The 12,530-nt window shown below is 36.2% G+C and overlaps 1 protein-coding gene across 1 annotated transcript in view; it reads right to left on the reverse strand.

Annotated features, from left to right (window-relative positions):
• Positions 1–261: 261 nt before the first annotated feature.
• Positions 262–12,530, reverse strand: part of LOC107086723 (mitogen-activated protein kinase 13-like) — a 28,456-nt gene continuing 16,187 nt past the window's right edge. The window contains exons 7-12 of the mRNA XM_015377848.1: positions 11,184–11,298; positions 10,584–10,655; positions 10,085–10,164; positions 4,300–4,378; positions 3,738–3,911; positions 262–624 (exon numbers count right to left, since the gene is read on the reverse strand). Coding sequence (XP_015233334.1) covers positions 539–624; positions 3,738–3,911; positions 4,300–4,378; positions 10,085–10,164; positions 10,584–10,655; positions 11,184–11,298 — 606 coding nt within the window. The 3' untranslated portion in view covers positions 262–538. The remainder of the gene's footprint in view (positions 625–3,737; positions 3,912–4,299; positions 4,379–10,084; positions 10,165–10,583; positions 10,656–11,183; positions 11,299–12,530) is intronic.

Here is a 12,530-nt window from a genome sequence, read left to right on the forward strand (position 1 = left end):
TAATTGATATTTAGTTTATAATCAGAAGCCTTAATCAATAACAGTTATTAGGCACACTGTTTCTTGACCATATCGCAGCGTACTGGTGAACTTAGCTGCTTACTCTCTGTAATTTGCATCACTTGTCTTGGTCTGGAAAGCTCCTTTTAAGAATCTTATTATATATTTAAATTACTTGTACTTAAATATTTACAGCACATGTTATGATAAAGAATGTCAAAGTTCAGCAAAATAATAAAAAAGAAGAAAACAGCAAATATAAATCTTATTGTTTAATGGAAAGCAGTATTACAGCACATCTAAAAGGAAATCCTGCACCGTTTTATCACAAACTCTCAACACGAATCACTGACATGTAACAATTTACATTTAAGAAATAAGCTCACATTCAGAAAGAAAATGGGATGTTTTTGTTTAAATAAAGCACTATCATCAAACAATGAATCCAACTACCTTCCAAATAAAATTGATTTGGGTCAGTAATTGGCTTTGTGCTGTTATCTGTTGGGGCGTCGGGAGGGAAATCGAATCCATGGGGTCATGGAGACATAGTAAAAGTGTTTTTTCTCTTGGAGTCCCGCCGTGGAAACGGAACAAAGCTTTTCACCTCTTTGTAACATAACCCTGTGAGAAGAAAGACAAGAAACATATGCATGTTCACAACCACAATTTCATAACAAAATGATTTTAAATGCATGCATCCCCTGCACACACATTCTGGCACTGCTGGTAAAGATAAATAACAAAAAAAAAAAACCTTTATTCCAATGTAACAATGAGAAAAATCTCAAAATCAAAGCTTGAATTAGGTTATTGTTTCAAATTAAATTAACATAAATATCTTTTGTAATTCATAGTTTGGTCAGAGTGTTGAGGATTTTTTAAAATCATTAATTTAAGACTTCCTGCTTTCCCAGGGTATAAATATGGCATCCAACAGATGTTCTCCAGGCTTCAAAATGAAAAAGATGGGAGAAAACTACTTTAATATACCAGATCTTAATAAATCCTTAACAAATTTGAACTTATTGGAAAAAAATAGCCGCCAATTTTAACCAACCCATACCTACATTAGGTTTGTGATTAAACAGATAGTTGTGAAGGTTGAACAGAGTCATGTTTTCATGGTAAGTAGTGAGGAGCATGGTATTGGAGGACATGTGGAGTTTGCTGAACTCTGCAGGGACTTGAACTGAAGCCGTGTGCTTTGGGCAGATGGAAACAATAACAATCGTCTCAATCACAAACACATCAGGTGAGTTTGGTATAAATCAGAGGATTAATAAGCAGAAACCCCATTTCTGTTAACCATGATGGAGGATTCCTGATGATGTGGATCTGGAATCACAAACTTTTTAAAATACCAGAGCATTTTAAATAAAAGTCAGATAGACTCTACCAATAAAACTCTGTATAAGCTTGTTTACTAAGTGAAGGATCTGAAATAGAATACCAAACATATATCTAAACCTCCTGAGTTGCAGGCCAGGTTGCCAAAGAGGCATAATCATGCTTTATAAGTCATTTCTCGACTTGTTGCTGATATAAAGATCCTGGAGGATTCCAAAAAAAAAAAAAAAAAAAGAAAATAAAATAAAAAGAATCCACTGGACTTTGTTTCCAAGTTTTAAGACGTTTTGCTTCCCATCCAAGAAGATTTTTCAGTTCAAAATGTCAGGAAAAGTTTCCTGGATGGGAAGCGAAACGTTTGGAAACAAATTCCAGTGGATTGTATTTAATTTTCTTTTTTTGGAATTGAAATTGAGCTGGATGAATCTTCAGCAGCATCCTGGAGGATGATGTGGATGTGAAAATTTTAAAGTAAATTATTCTAGGCCTGAGTAAATTGTTGACCAGATTTATACACTGAAGAAACGCGTGTCATAAGCTGAAGAGAAGCCATTCTAGGCTGTTTCTCTCTACATGTTCTGGTTCTGTAATACCTATTTATTGATAATAAATCGAACTTCATTGTATCTGGAATAACTTTGAATATTTTTGTATGATTGGATTTGTTTTATACAAGTGCTCCATAAAAGATTTGCTGTGAATTAGCGCTTTACAAATAAAGTTATTTTAGTGAATTTACTTCTTCCTATTGACAAAGGGGATGTTGCACAGAGCATTAACATCAGTTATGCCAGTAAGTTTGTTTTTGTAATATTAACATGGATTTGTGCATCCACGTTAATGCAATGAATCAGTGATTAAATATACCCAAAAAAATAAAGGCTGGATTAAAAATGAATAAAGGTTGGTGATAAATTAATTTATTTCTGGAAGTTTTACACACCTTTATCAAGGGTAAACTAAAGGTATATCATCACCATAAGCAAAATAATCTTTTTGTTAAAAACATTTTTAACCTGACCTTGGTGGAAATCCAGTCTTAAAATACCATATATTAATAGTTGGAAAAAAAAAAACATAAATCATTATTATATATTTTTAAGAAAAAACTCCTAAAATCATATAATTTTGGCGATTGTTAGTTGTTTGACATAAATGCCATCAATTCTGGGACGATAAAGAAATCCAAACAAATTAAAAAAGTCAATTTAAAAGTGAAAAACAATATGGCAAAACCAAATTCAGACATTAAATATGTAGCAAGGTTAAGAAGTTATGAATACAAGTTAGAAATTTACAAAAATACAAGCAAGAATCACAAATTTACGAGTATGACTCTACAACCCCTGATCAGGCTGTTACACTTCTTACCAGATGGTGGCAGTAGTTCACCTAAAAGTTGTTTGCCAAAGCAATTTAAAGAAGAAGTGGAGGGAGACTAACATCGGCCCTATCTCCTATATAGTGCTCTATATAGGGGTTAGGGCATTTTATACCTCAGTTATTGATGTCTAGTGGATGAAAAACTAGTGGACTCAAAATTTCCTACAATGCATCAAGTAGCGTCACTAGATGAGCAGATATATCCCAGAATGCTTTGCAAGAGCTGCCCTCACAAAGCCTCATGGGATTTGTTTTTGGGGCAAGAAAGAACAAAGATGGCGGAGGCACCATGTGGGGAGCCAGAGTCACGTGACCAACAGGGAGCAGATAGTAATCATCATTTGGAACGGTTAATAAAGTCCCTGCTCTATATAGTGATTGAGGGGTTAGGGCGGACGTTCGGATACGGCCTCAAACACAACCATCAATAGAACATCATGTGTCAAAACCAACAATTTAGCAAAGAAATAAAGATCGATGATGGTTTTGTTTACGTGTTCTTCTTCCTTTTCTTGTTTAACACCAATTGGTGAACAACCTTCAGGTGCACAACTGCCACCAACCAATAATGAGCTTAACAGCTTCCTCTGGCTTTGTAGATTCATACTCGTACATTTGGGATTTGTACTTGTATTTTGTTGTCACTTTGATTCATAACTTTGAAACCTCTATTCTTACACACGAAACAGCCGAGGTCACATGGATGAATGATCTGGTCATAAGAGAGATTACCTTGGGCCTTTCTGCTGGAAGCAAATTGCTACTTTTAAAAACATAACTCTCCATTTTACCTTGTTTTTAATTAAATATAGTCCTGTACTAGATTGACCTGTTTATATTTATAGTCCTATTTCCATAACTTCAACTGCTTCTTATGACATAGTTAGTTTTCAGTCTGAAAGGCTGGATAAGGTTGTCACATTATAAAGTTTTAACTGTATAACTGTTTTTTAAAGCGTATCTCATCACAAGATTTCAGAGTGTTTTGCTTTATTAATACTTACGCTTCCACTCATCTAGGGACAACGTTGCATTGTCATGGCTGTCATCATATGGCGTCGGCTCAGGAAAGTCCTCCGGGTCTCGTAGACTGTCGAAGTACGGGTGCTCCAGAGCGAGTTCGGCAGTAGGCCTCTCATCTCCATCCAGAACCAGCATCTTTTCAAGCAGATCGACCCCTGCCGAGCATGCAATAACGCAGAAAAAAACAAAACAGAGACTGCATCAAAGAGGTAGTGTCAAAAGCTGGGTTTCTGTATCTACCCATGCACACAAAGATGCAACCGTGCATCTTAATGTCACACTGTGCAGTTATTAACTTAATAACTTCTTGCATATATTTAGAACAAAAAGCAATTATGTAAGTTCTGTTACAAAATGTGACAGCTCTCATCCTTCAAGATCAGAAAGCATTAAAATCAACATTACATTCCAAAGAAACCAGAAAACAACTGCTGTCTGCGTTAAGAAAGTAGCTCCTTGAACAGGAAGACAATCTGTCTTTATATGAAGTTAAAAATAGATATTTAAATAAACGCTATTAGATGATGAATCGTTTGAACTCACCCTTATCACTGGCTCTGGGAAACAACGTTGAGAAGTCTTTTCTAGGGTGTCGAGGGAGGCCTTTTACATAACTTCTGGCCTTTTTATAGATGAGAACAAAAGATAAAAGTCAAGTTAATATTTTATTTAGTTTATTGGCTAAAGATGCCTACAAATGAAACAAGAAGGTGTGCTCATCAGAGTCTGGCCCAGTAAACTTTGTGTATCCATGAATGTTTTTTAGACTTTAATAAAAATAGTTTTATTTCAAAGATTGTGTGTTATATGTTGGTGAAGATTCTCAGTCATCCACGTCACAGTGATTCCCAAAAAGTTAAAAAACAAACTGCTGGACTTTGTTTCCAAGCTTGAAGACGTTTCGCTTCCCATCCAGGAAGCTTTTTCAATTCAAATGTCAGAATTAGCATTGTGTTGCTTTATACAGTAGCCAACACGGCCTTGTTTTTGCTTAGATAACATGCAAATTGCAACAGACGAAGGGGTCCACCCCAATGGATTGGGGGTCGTTTGCCTTGTTTTGTTAGCCTGCAATGCCCCATACCTGTCTATGTCTCTGAAAGGGGGGTCGCTAAAGGGAATTGTTGGCCAGGCTGAAGAGGCGAGGTCTTCTGTTTCCCTGTAAAGTGTCTGGGGCTGCGATGATAGCGGGAAGGGATTAACTCAATTGCTTCATTGTAGGTTTTTGAAGGCCAAAATCTGAGTCCACTACTTCTGCTTAAGGTTGGTTATTGTCTTTCTTTACAGGGAAAGAGAAGACATCGCCAATTCGGTCAGGCCAACAATTCCCCTTAATGACCGCCCTATCAGAGACATAGCCAGCAGGCAACAAAGTGAACCAAATGATGCCCATTCCAAAGGAGTGGACCAGTTTCTCTGTTTCAATTTGCACATTGTCTAAGCAAAAACAAGGCCCTGTTAGCTACTGTATAAAGGAACTCAACGCTATTCCTGACACAAAGCTTCCTCGATGGGAAGTGAAATGTCTTCAAACTTGGAAACAAAGCCCAGTGTTTTTTTTTTTTTTTTTTAAAGATTGTGTGTTTTTATGTATTTTTTTTTTTTTTTTTTTAAAGATTGTGTGTTTTTATGTATGATTGGGTATTTGACAACATTAAAATTAGGTTATATAAGACGTGAAAAGAACAAAAAAAGGGACCTTTATAAAGATCTGCAAACCAAAAAATCAGGACAGCCATACTTTTATTCCCACACACCTGAGAACTGAGTTATTCAGCCTTTTAAAGGAGGTTCACCTCCTCAAACTGTTAGACGTCTAGGACCTGATCTACAAAGATTCCAAATAAGGAGTGATAAATTGTGCAAGAAATAAAAATGTATTTGAGCAACAAGTGACGGGTGATCTAGACAAATTGCGCAAACGAAAGTTAAGACAAGCACACAGGCTCGGTCCGCGCCATTTAAAGGTATAGTGGAGGATGTTTATTTTCTGGGTGGATCATCAAAATAAGTGGTCCTCCTAATTGTCAATCATTCTGGTGATATGTTTACATAAGGCTGTCCTATGTGCTCGTCCCCATTTTCACTTAAAGTCTGTCATAGTGGAAAAATTGCAAATCTTCTTTTGGAAAGTAAGCTTGTATGAGTAATGCAAACAGCAACTTCTAAACAGAGCGTAGACGAGGAGAAATAGGCTCATGCTCTTGGGAGCGGGTACTAGGGTTGTCAAAAGTATCGATACTCAAAAAAGTATCGATACTGAAACGTTGTATCCGGATACAAAACTCATTTTTAAAAGTATCGATACTGTGCCACCACCAGTGGCACCTAAACAGTCATTCATCTAAAGTGCAGAATGGAGGACAATGCACTTTCTGAACACTGTGTGATTGAATAATTCTGTGCAATTTTCAGTTCCAGACTTTTTTTTTGTAACAGGTGCAGCTGCTTAGAATTATTTTTGTTTCTTAACCGGTTTGGCTAGTGTCATTGTTTTGTGTGTAAAGGATAGCCAAGGAAGGAACACTTCATTTTAATTTTATAATTTTTTTATCAAGCTTGCTTAATATTGTGCACAGCAAACAACCTCAAAATATTGTTCTTATTGTTTATTGTATTTATTTATTGTATTTTATTTATTAATGAAAATATTTCTGTAAAAATATGTTTTTATCCTTGTGGTATCGAAAATGGTATCGAGTATCGAATATTTTCCTTAGTATCGGTATTGAGTTGAAAAGTTTAGTATCGTGACAACCCCAGCGGGTACAGGGTTGTCCATGTGCACTTTTTCTTTTTAAAGTGGAAAGGGCGGGTCTTTTAAAAATTTTTTGAAAATCCTCCACTATACCTTTAGATAAGCAGATTCCTTTGTTACGAAAGGTTAAGAATCGTTAAACAAAGATGAGGTTATAATGATAATACTTAGTAAAAGAATACATATAATACTCTGGGTATGATTTACAGTGTATTTTACATAACTATCTTAAAGTGATACAAAGAAAAAAAAAGATGAAAATAATCAAGGATGCGTGTTATATATTAGAATAAATGTCTTCATAGGCCTGATCATTATTTCCATGTAGCTGCTGTTTTTGTTACAGGAGGTGGAGGGGAGGAGGTGAGTCATGTGGTATCTGTTTGTTCATGTGACACTGATTGTGGTGAGGCTCAGGATTTCTGGTGTTTAACTGAAGTAGACAAGCAACATCAGCACTGTTTGTTTGGTTTTCATGGTGTCCAAAATGTAGGGAGACATATGATATATGTTATGGGCCATAAGTGCATTATTCATATAAAGAAATTGATCAGCCCAGGTTATCATATTAGTACATCATAAAAAAATAATTAAAAAAATCATTTTATTTTCAAAGCACCTGGAAATGTTGCTCTGCTTCATGATAGAATAACAAGCTGCAGCAAAGCAGCTGGATTTACCTCCAACTCTTCTACACACCCACTAGAGCGAATATACTGCAAAAAGCTGTCGTTATTCAATAAAACACACAAAACTGTGCTTCTGTGGATCCTGTAAAGGAACATTGAGGAAGGAAAATAATCCCTCCTACCACACATAGGGGGTGTCATTCCCCATCTATGATGGTTGTTCTCTGGTGGAAGTTAATGCTCTGATTTTTCTTTTCCAAACATGCAGTCGGACATGGTGTTTATCATTTTGTTTTGATTGCACAGAGAATCGCTTCCCTGCTGCATTAATTTCTTCCGCGCTATGCAGAGTTTTTTCCCTCCACTATTATTCTACTTGTGTAATTTCTAACAGTTCAGACACGTTAGCATGCACACAGCCTCTCTTTTCATCCTCCTTCATTCCTCCTTTGCATCTGCAACAGATGTGTCAAGTAACAAAGTATTTTAATTAAGTAGAATTTTGGCTATCGATGCTTTACTGGAGTTATTATGTTTTGGAAAACTTTTTACTTTTACTCATTAATTTTTTTTTGCAAGTATCTCTGCTTTCTACTCCCTACATTTTAAAACTAAGACTTTATAGACTCATTATGACCTGTTGGCACATAAAAAAAAAAAAAAAAAAAAATGATCAAAATAATTTGCTTCATCCAGACAATTTATTTTCTATTCTGCGCCAACTTGTTGTTCACCACGTACCAAAGTAAATAGTTTTTCAAGATAATGCAAAGTTAAATTTGACATTGTCGAAAATTAAGTATAAGGAAGATATCACCCAGAATTTTAATAAAATGTACTATTAATAAGCTAGTGCAATAAAGCGTCTGTCAGTAACATGTTTTCCTGCATTACTTTTATACTTTCAGTAGGTGCTTTTAGACTTTTACTTAAGTAAAAAGCTTAAGTTGACACTAACCTCTTCAAAGGCATTCTTAAACAGTATGATTTCTACTTCTACTTGATTAATAAACATTAACACTTTTAGCATCTCTGACCTGCAATGACTGCAGATTGTTTTTTTTAGTGTGGGTTTGTGTTTGACTTTCGAACATGCTTTAAAAAAAAAAAATCTGTTTTGATAAAGCTCTCTAGCTGGTGCTAATATCCTCCAACCCATAAATAACACATGCAAAAAATATATAAAAAAATTGAGGCTGCAACCTGCCGATTTTGCAAATTTTTTTCCACCTTGTGTTTAGATTGTTTTTGAAGTTTGCACCTGTTTTAATACATGCAAACGCTTTTATATCAGGCCCTTAGTGCTCTGTGCTCCTGACTGTTGAGGTGAACAGATGTAACAAGCTGCCTGTTGCCTTCACAAAGAAGAACTTAGCAGCTTAAGGATTCTTTCCAATTTGCCCAGTTCAGGCTGGCTATGCGAGTTCATCCTGAAGCTGACAGCAGAGAGGCTGAGAGATTGATCAGGCTTAACTATCAATGGATGTCTGAAAGGAGGAAACTTTTAGTCTCTAAGGGAAAAACATAAAGGCCAGAGAGAAGTAGTTAAATACCGGAATAATGTTCTTTATACAAATGAGTGGTAAGTTAAATTTGACAGCAGAGAGTAGACGTGTTTTAAATAAACCAAGTACAGCTTTCCAGGAAACTCAGAGCTACTAGGAAGGATTGACACGAGGGTGTCATCTTTTGCTGCAGCAGAACCGAACCAGCTGACGCTCCTAGCATCTATTTTGAATTATAATCTGGATCAGAGGACTTAGAGAAAAAAAATGTAATTGTCTGTATGAAATTTTATTTTTAAGGAAATCCAGACCCTGCAGCGTGACAATCACCATCAAGTACCAGCAAATCACCAGGGTCTGGTTTAGGATTAGGAGAGAGAAAATCCTGAGCTGAGTCCCAGCCCAGATGTTGATGTCATTGAGGAGCTGCTGTGTTCCAGTGGAAAAGGAGGAGTGGGAAAAAACATTTCTCAGTTCGACCGTTAAAAAGCCGGAGATGTCTGGATGTTTCTTTTAGGCACACAGGTTTACTGCAGCTTTAAGGAAGGAAGGAAGGTATCCAAATGCTCCCTCTGTAGAAAGAGGCGTTCTGGTTGGTTTGTTTGTTTCAGTAGAACAAGATAAGCTTTGGAATTAAAAAGTAGATTATATTAGAAAATATGTCTTAATATAGAGCTAAATATTTACAACTTCCCACTGTGAAGAACTTTTGCTCCAAAATGAGATTCTGACTTTTGACTTTGACTATTGATAATAACAGAAAATGCTTGATTTTCTTAATATGGCTTATATATATATATAATATATATATACTGAAATACTTATTTCTTTAATTATAAACTTCTCAAAATTGTGACTTTACACAACTTAAACCATAGCAGCTCAAACAGGTCTAAAAATGCATTTTTAATGCCACTTTCTAGATGCCACTGTTTGGACATGCCAACTGTAAGAAAGGCAAATATTTTTATATGGTCAATATCATTAAGTTACACTTGATAATAAGTGGTTTAATTTGACTGGTTTGATCATTTTCTTAGTACGAAAACATGCCCATGAGGCTGGTAGTGACTGAAAATTAATAGGATCACACTGAACAAATGAGAACAGCCTCATAATGAGGATAAATCTGGCAACTGGTTTACATAAAAAATGGATTTTGATAAAAGATGCTGCTTCTCAAAGGTTAGGATCAAATCTAAGATTATGTCTTAATCTTAATCCACTCTAAAATCTAGAATTGTGGGTAAATTAGATAAACTGCAATGAATTCTGTATTAAATTTCATTTAAACTGCATTTTGGTGAAAAATATAGAAAGGAAAATCAAAAGCATAATTTCAAGACAAGGATGATACCCTTGAAATAAAAGGTTAGAAAAAACGAGTTTTGTGAGAAATGAGATGACTGATCTGATTAAATCAGGACTTGTCTTACCTCTGGACTTTCAAGCTTCTGGATAAACTCTGGTCCAGGCACTCCACAGACCTTCATGATCTGAGAAAGCTGGTCCATGTCTGGATATCAAAGGGTTAAGGGAAGAAAAACCTGCTGCAATCATAATGGGTTGCAAACTTAGCCCCAGGAATATGTGGTTTGCAAAAACAAGCCCATAAACTAATTAATTAAAACCAGGAAAGCAAGTTAATAATCCAGAGCAAAGTTTTATCTTCTAATAGACCCAATAAATCTGTTAAACGTACAAGAAGCTGAATGTATTAGCTAAATGACATTATAGTGAACGCATGATAGGATTCTCCCTCAGGAAACATGTTGCTTGGATAATTTATGGTAATTGGCTTTTGTGATTCATTTAATACTGGATTTATAGCTCTCATCAAATTAACGTTCCTGTTTATCAAAGAGGCTATCAATCTATTTCATTACTACGTGATGAAAATATCATAAAAAACAGATAAAAAGCAATTAAGGATACAGTCTTTTCCTTTAAAGAGGGTTTTTCCATTGATCATTTCTGCCATGATGCAGCCCACAGACCAAATATCCACTGGAAAAAGACAGAAAAATAAGAAGACGAAAAATATCAATAAGAACTAGAAGCATAATATATGTATATCAGAGGCTGAAGTCTAGCAGGGTGGAATAGAAATGAGGAAGTTGGCATTTAACTGGCAGAGATCAGTTCTCGATCACAAACAGAGAGCTGAAATGGGGGAGCATATGGTGAGTAATACTATCCTAAGGAGGGTGGAAATCTGCTTTCTGTGCCACATTTTATTTCACCCAACCTACTTCCAATAAGCTAAACGTCTCCCCCTTCAGAAACATACATCCTGAAACAGACAGTCGCACTCTGTGAGAATGGAAAAAAAGAGAGGGAAGAGGTTTCACAATAACACAATGGATTTTAGGAAGTAATAAGAGGATTTTAAAACCGGCTGACTGTGCAAACCAAAACACAAGCCTCATGTAAAACAGGACGTGTCCATGTGATGAGCCAAACAGTTAGAGTTACAGTACAGAGAGGTGAGAACAGGACTACGTTAATAATATGTAACAGCTACAATCGTCTTGCCAGTCTGGGTGTAGTGCATCCAGTTCAGAATGACCTCAGGCGCCCTGTACCAACGGGTCACCACGTAGCCCGTCATCTCCGCATCGGTACTGCGAGCCAGCCCAAAGTCCAGGATCTGTAGACGTACAAAAGAGACTGATAAGGCATCAGAGCATCATAAGCAGAACATGCAAGCAATGTTGTAAACTATATATTCAGGTCACCGTGGATACGTACATGTTTAACATCTTAAGATAGGTTTTACCTGATTCTATATTGAGGTTTTTATTCAAGAAAAAAGGTATGTATGGAGTGAATTTTGTTTCACTATGGTTTAAAGCAGTGCTGCTAACGATTATTTTGCTAATCGATTAATCAGTTGATAATTTTTTTGATTAATCGATTAATAATCGGAGAATCAAAGGTTTCTTAAAGGCACACTGCAGACTTTGTGACCTAAAGAGTTGACACATGTGAGTTATTCGAAAGGATTCCTCAGGCCAAAATACGCGCTTGATCAATCCTAAGAGCGGGGCTTCCTTCTTGAAATGCAGCTTATGTAAGTTGGGAGAAGGCACGGCGTCTTTGGCAAGGTCATGTGACCTGAAAGAACGCCCCATTCGACCCAGTGGCTGTTCACTGGAGCGCCGCGCTGATCCTCCGCGCTGCGCCGCCTGGCGTGTCCCGGCGGTGTTCTCGAGAGAGAGCAGCAGCTTTTCTCACGCCCTCAGAGCTGAACCTAGACGCCTAGTCCGGCCCCCAATGTAGTACTGTTTAGTACTTTGTTCAGACATGGGAGGCTGGCGGATTTGCAACAGTACTGCGGCACTTTTGGCCACTAGGGGCGCTAGACGTGAAAAGTAACAGGTTTAGCGCCCCTAGTGGCCAAAAGCTACACGGTGTGCCTTTAAAGAAGATTTTTTGCGAAATAAGCCAGGTGAAAGTAAAACTTTTCCACTTGAGGAGTGCTGATAGAGCATTTGACGGAAGAAAACATTTTAAATGCAAAATGTTTATATATTTTTTTTTTTTTTACAATTTTGATAAAATGACTGCTCTAATCGGGTTGCTCTGTTAGCAAAAGACACATTTTACAGTCTCTATACTCCAGTTAATGATTAATCGATTACTAAATTAGTTGACAATTCTTAATCAGATTAATTGTTTCAGCTTTAGTTGAAAGCAAAGTACATTTTTTTAAATGGAAATGTGAGAAAATTCTGAATTTAAGGTTGGAAAAACGTCTTAAAGAAATTTACTTCACTGTTTTCTTTGACTTTTTAAATTTCTTTCCTATCTTATTTTTCAAATTTTATTTGTTTTTATTGTACAATTTTTTTACTTTTGAATTTTATTTTTTTAAATTTC

This window comes from Cyprinodon variegatus, unplaced genomic scaffold (assembly GCF_000732505.1).
Source record: "Cyprinodon variegatus isolate N-32 unplaced genomic scaffold, C_variegatus-1.0 Scaffold159, whole genome shotgun sequence".
Taxonomy (NCBI): domain Eukaryota; kingdom Metazoa; phylum Chordata; class Actinopteri; order Cyprinodontiformes; family Cyprinodontidae; genus Cyprinodon; species Cyprinodon variegatus.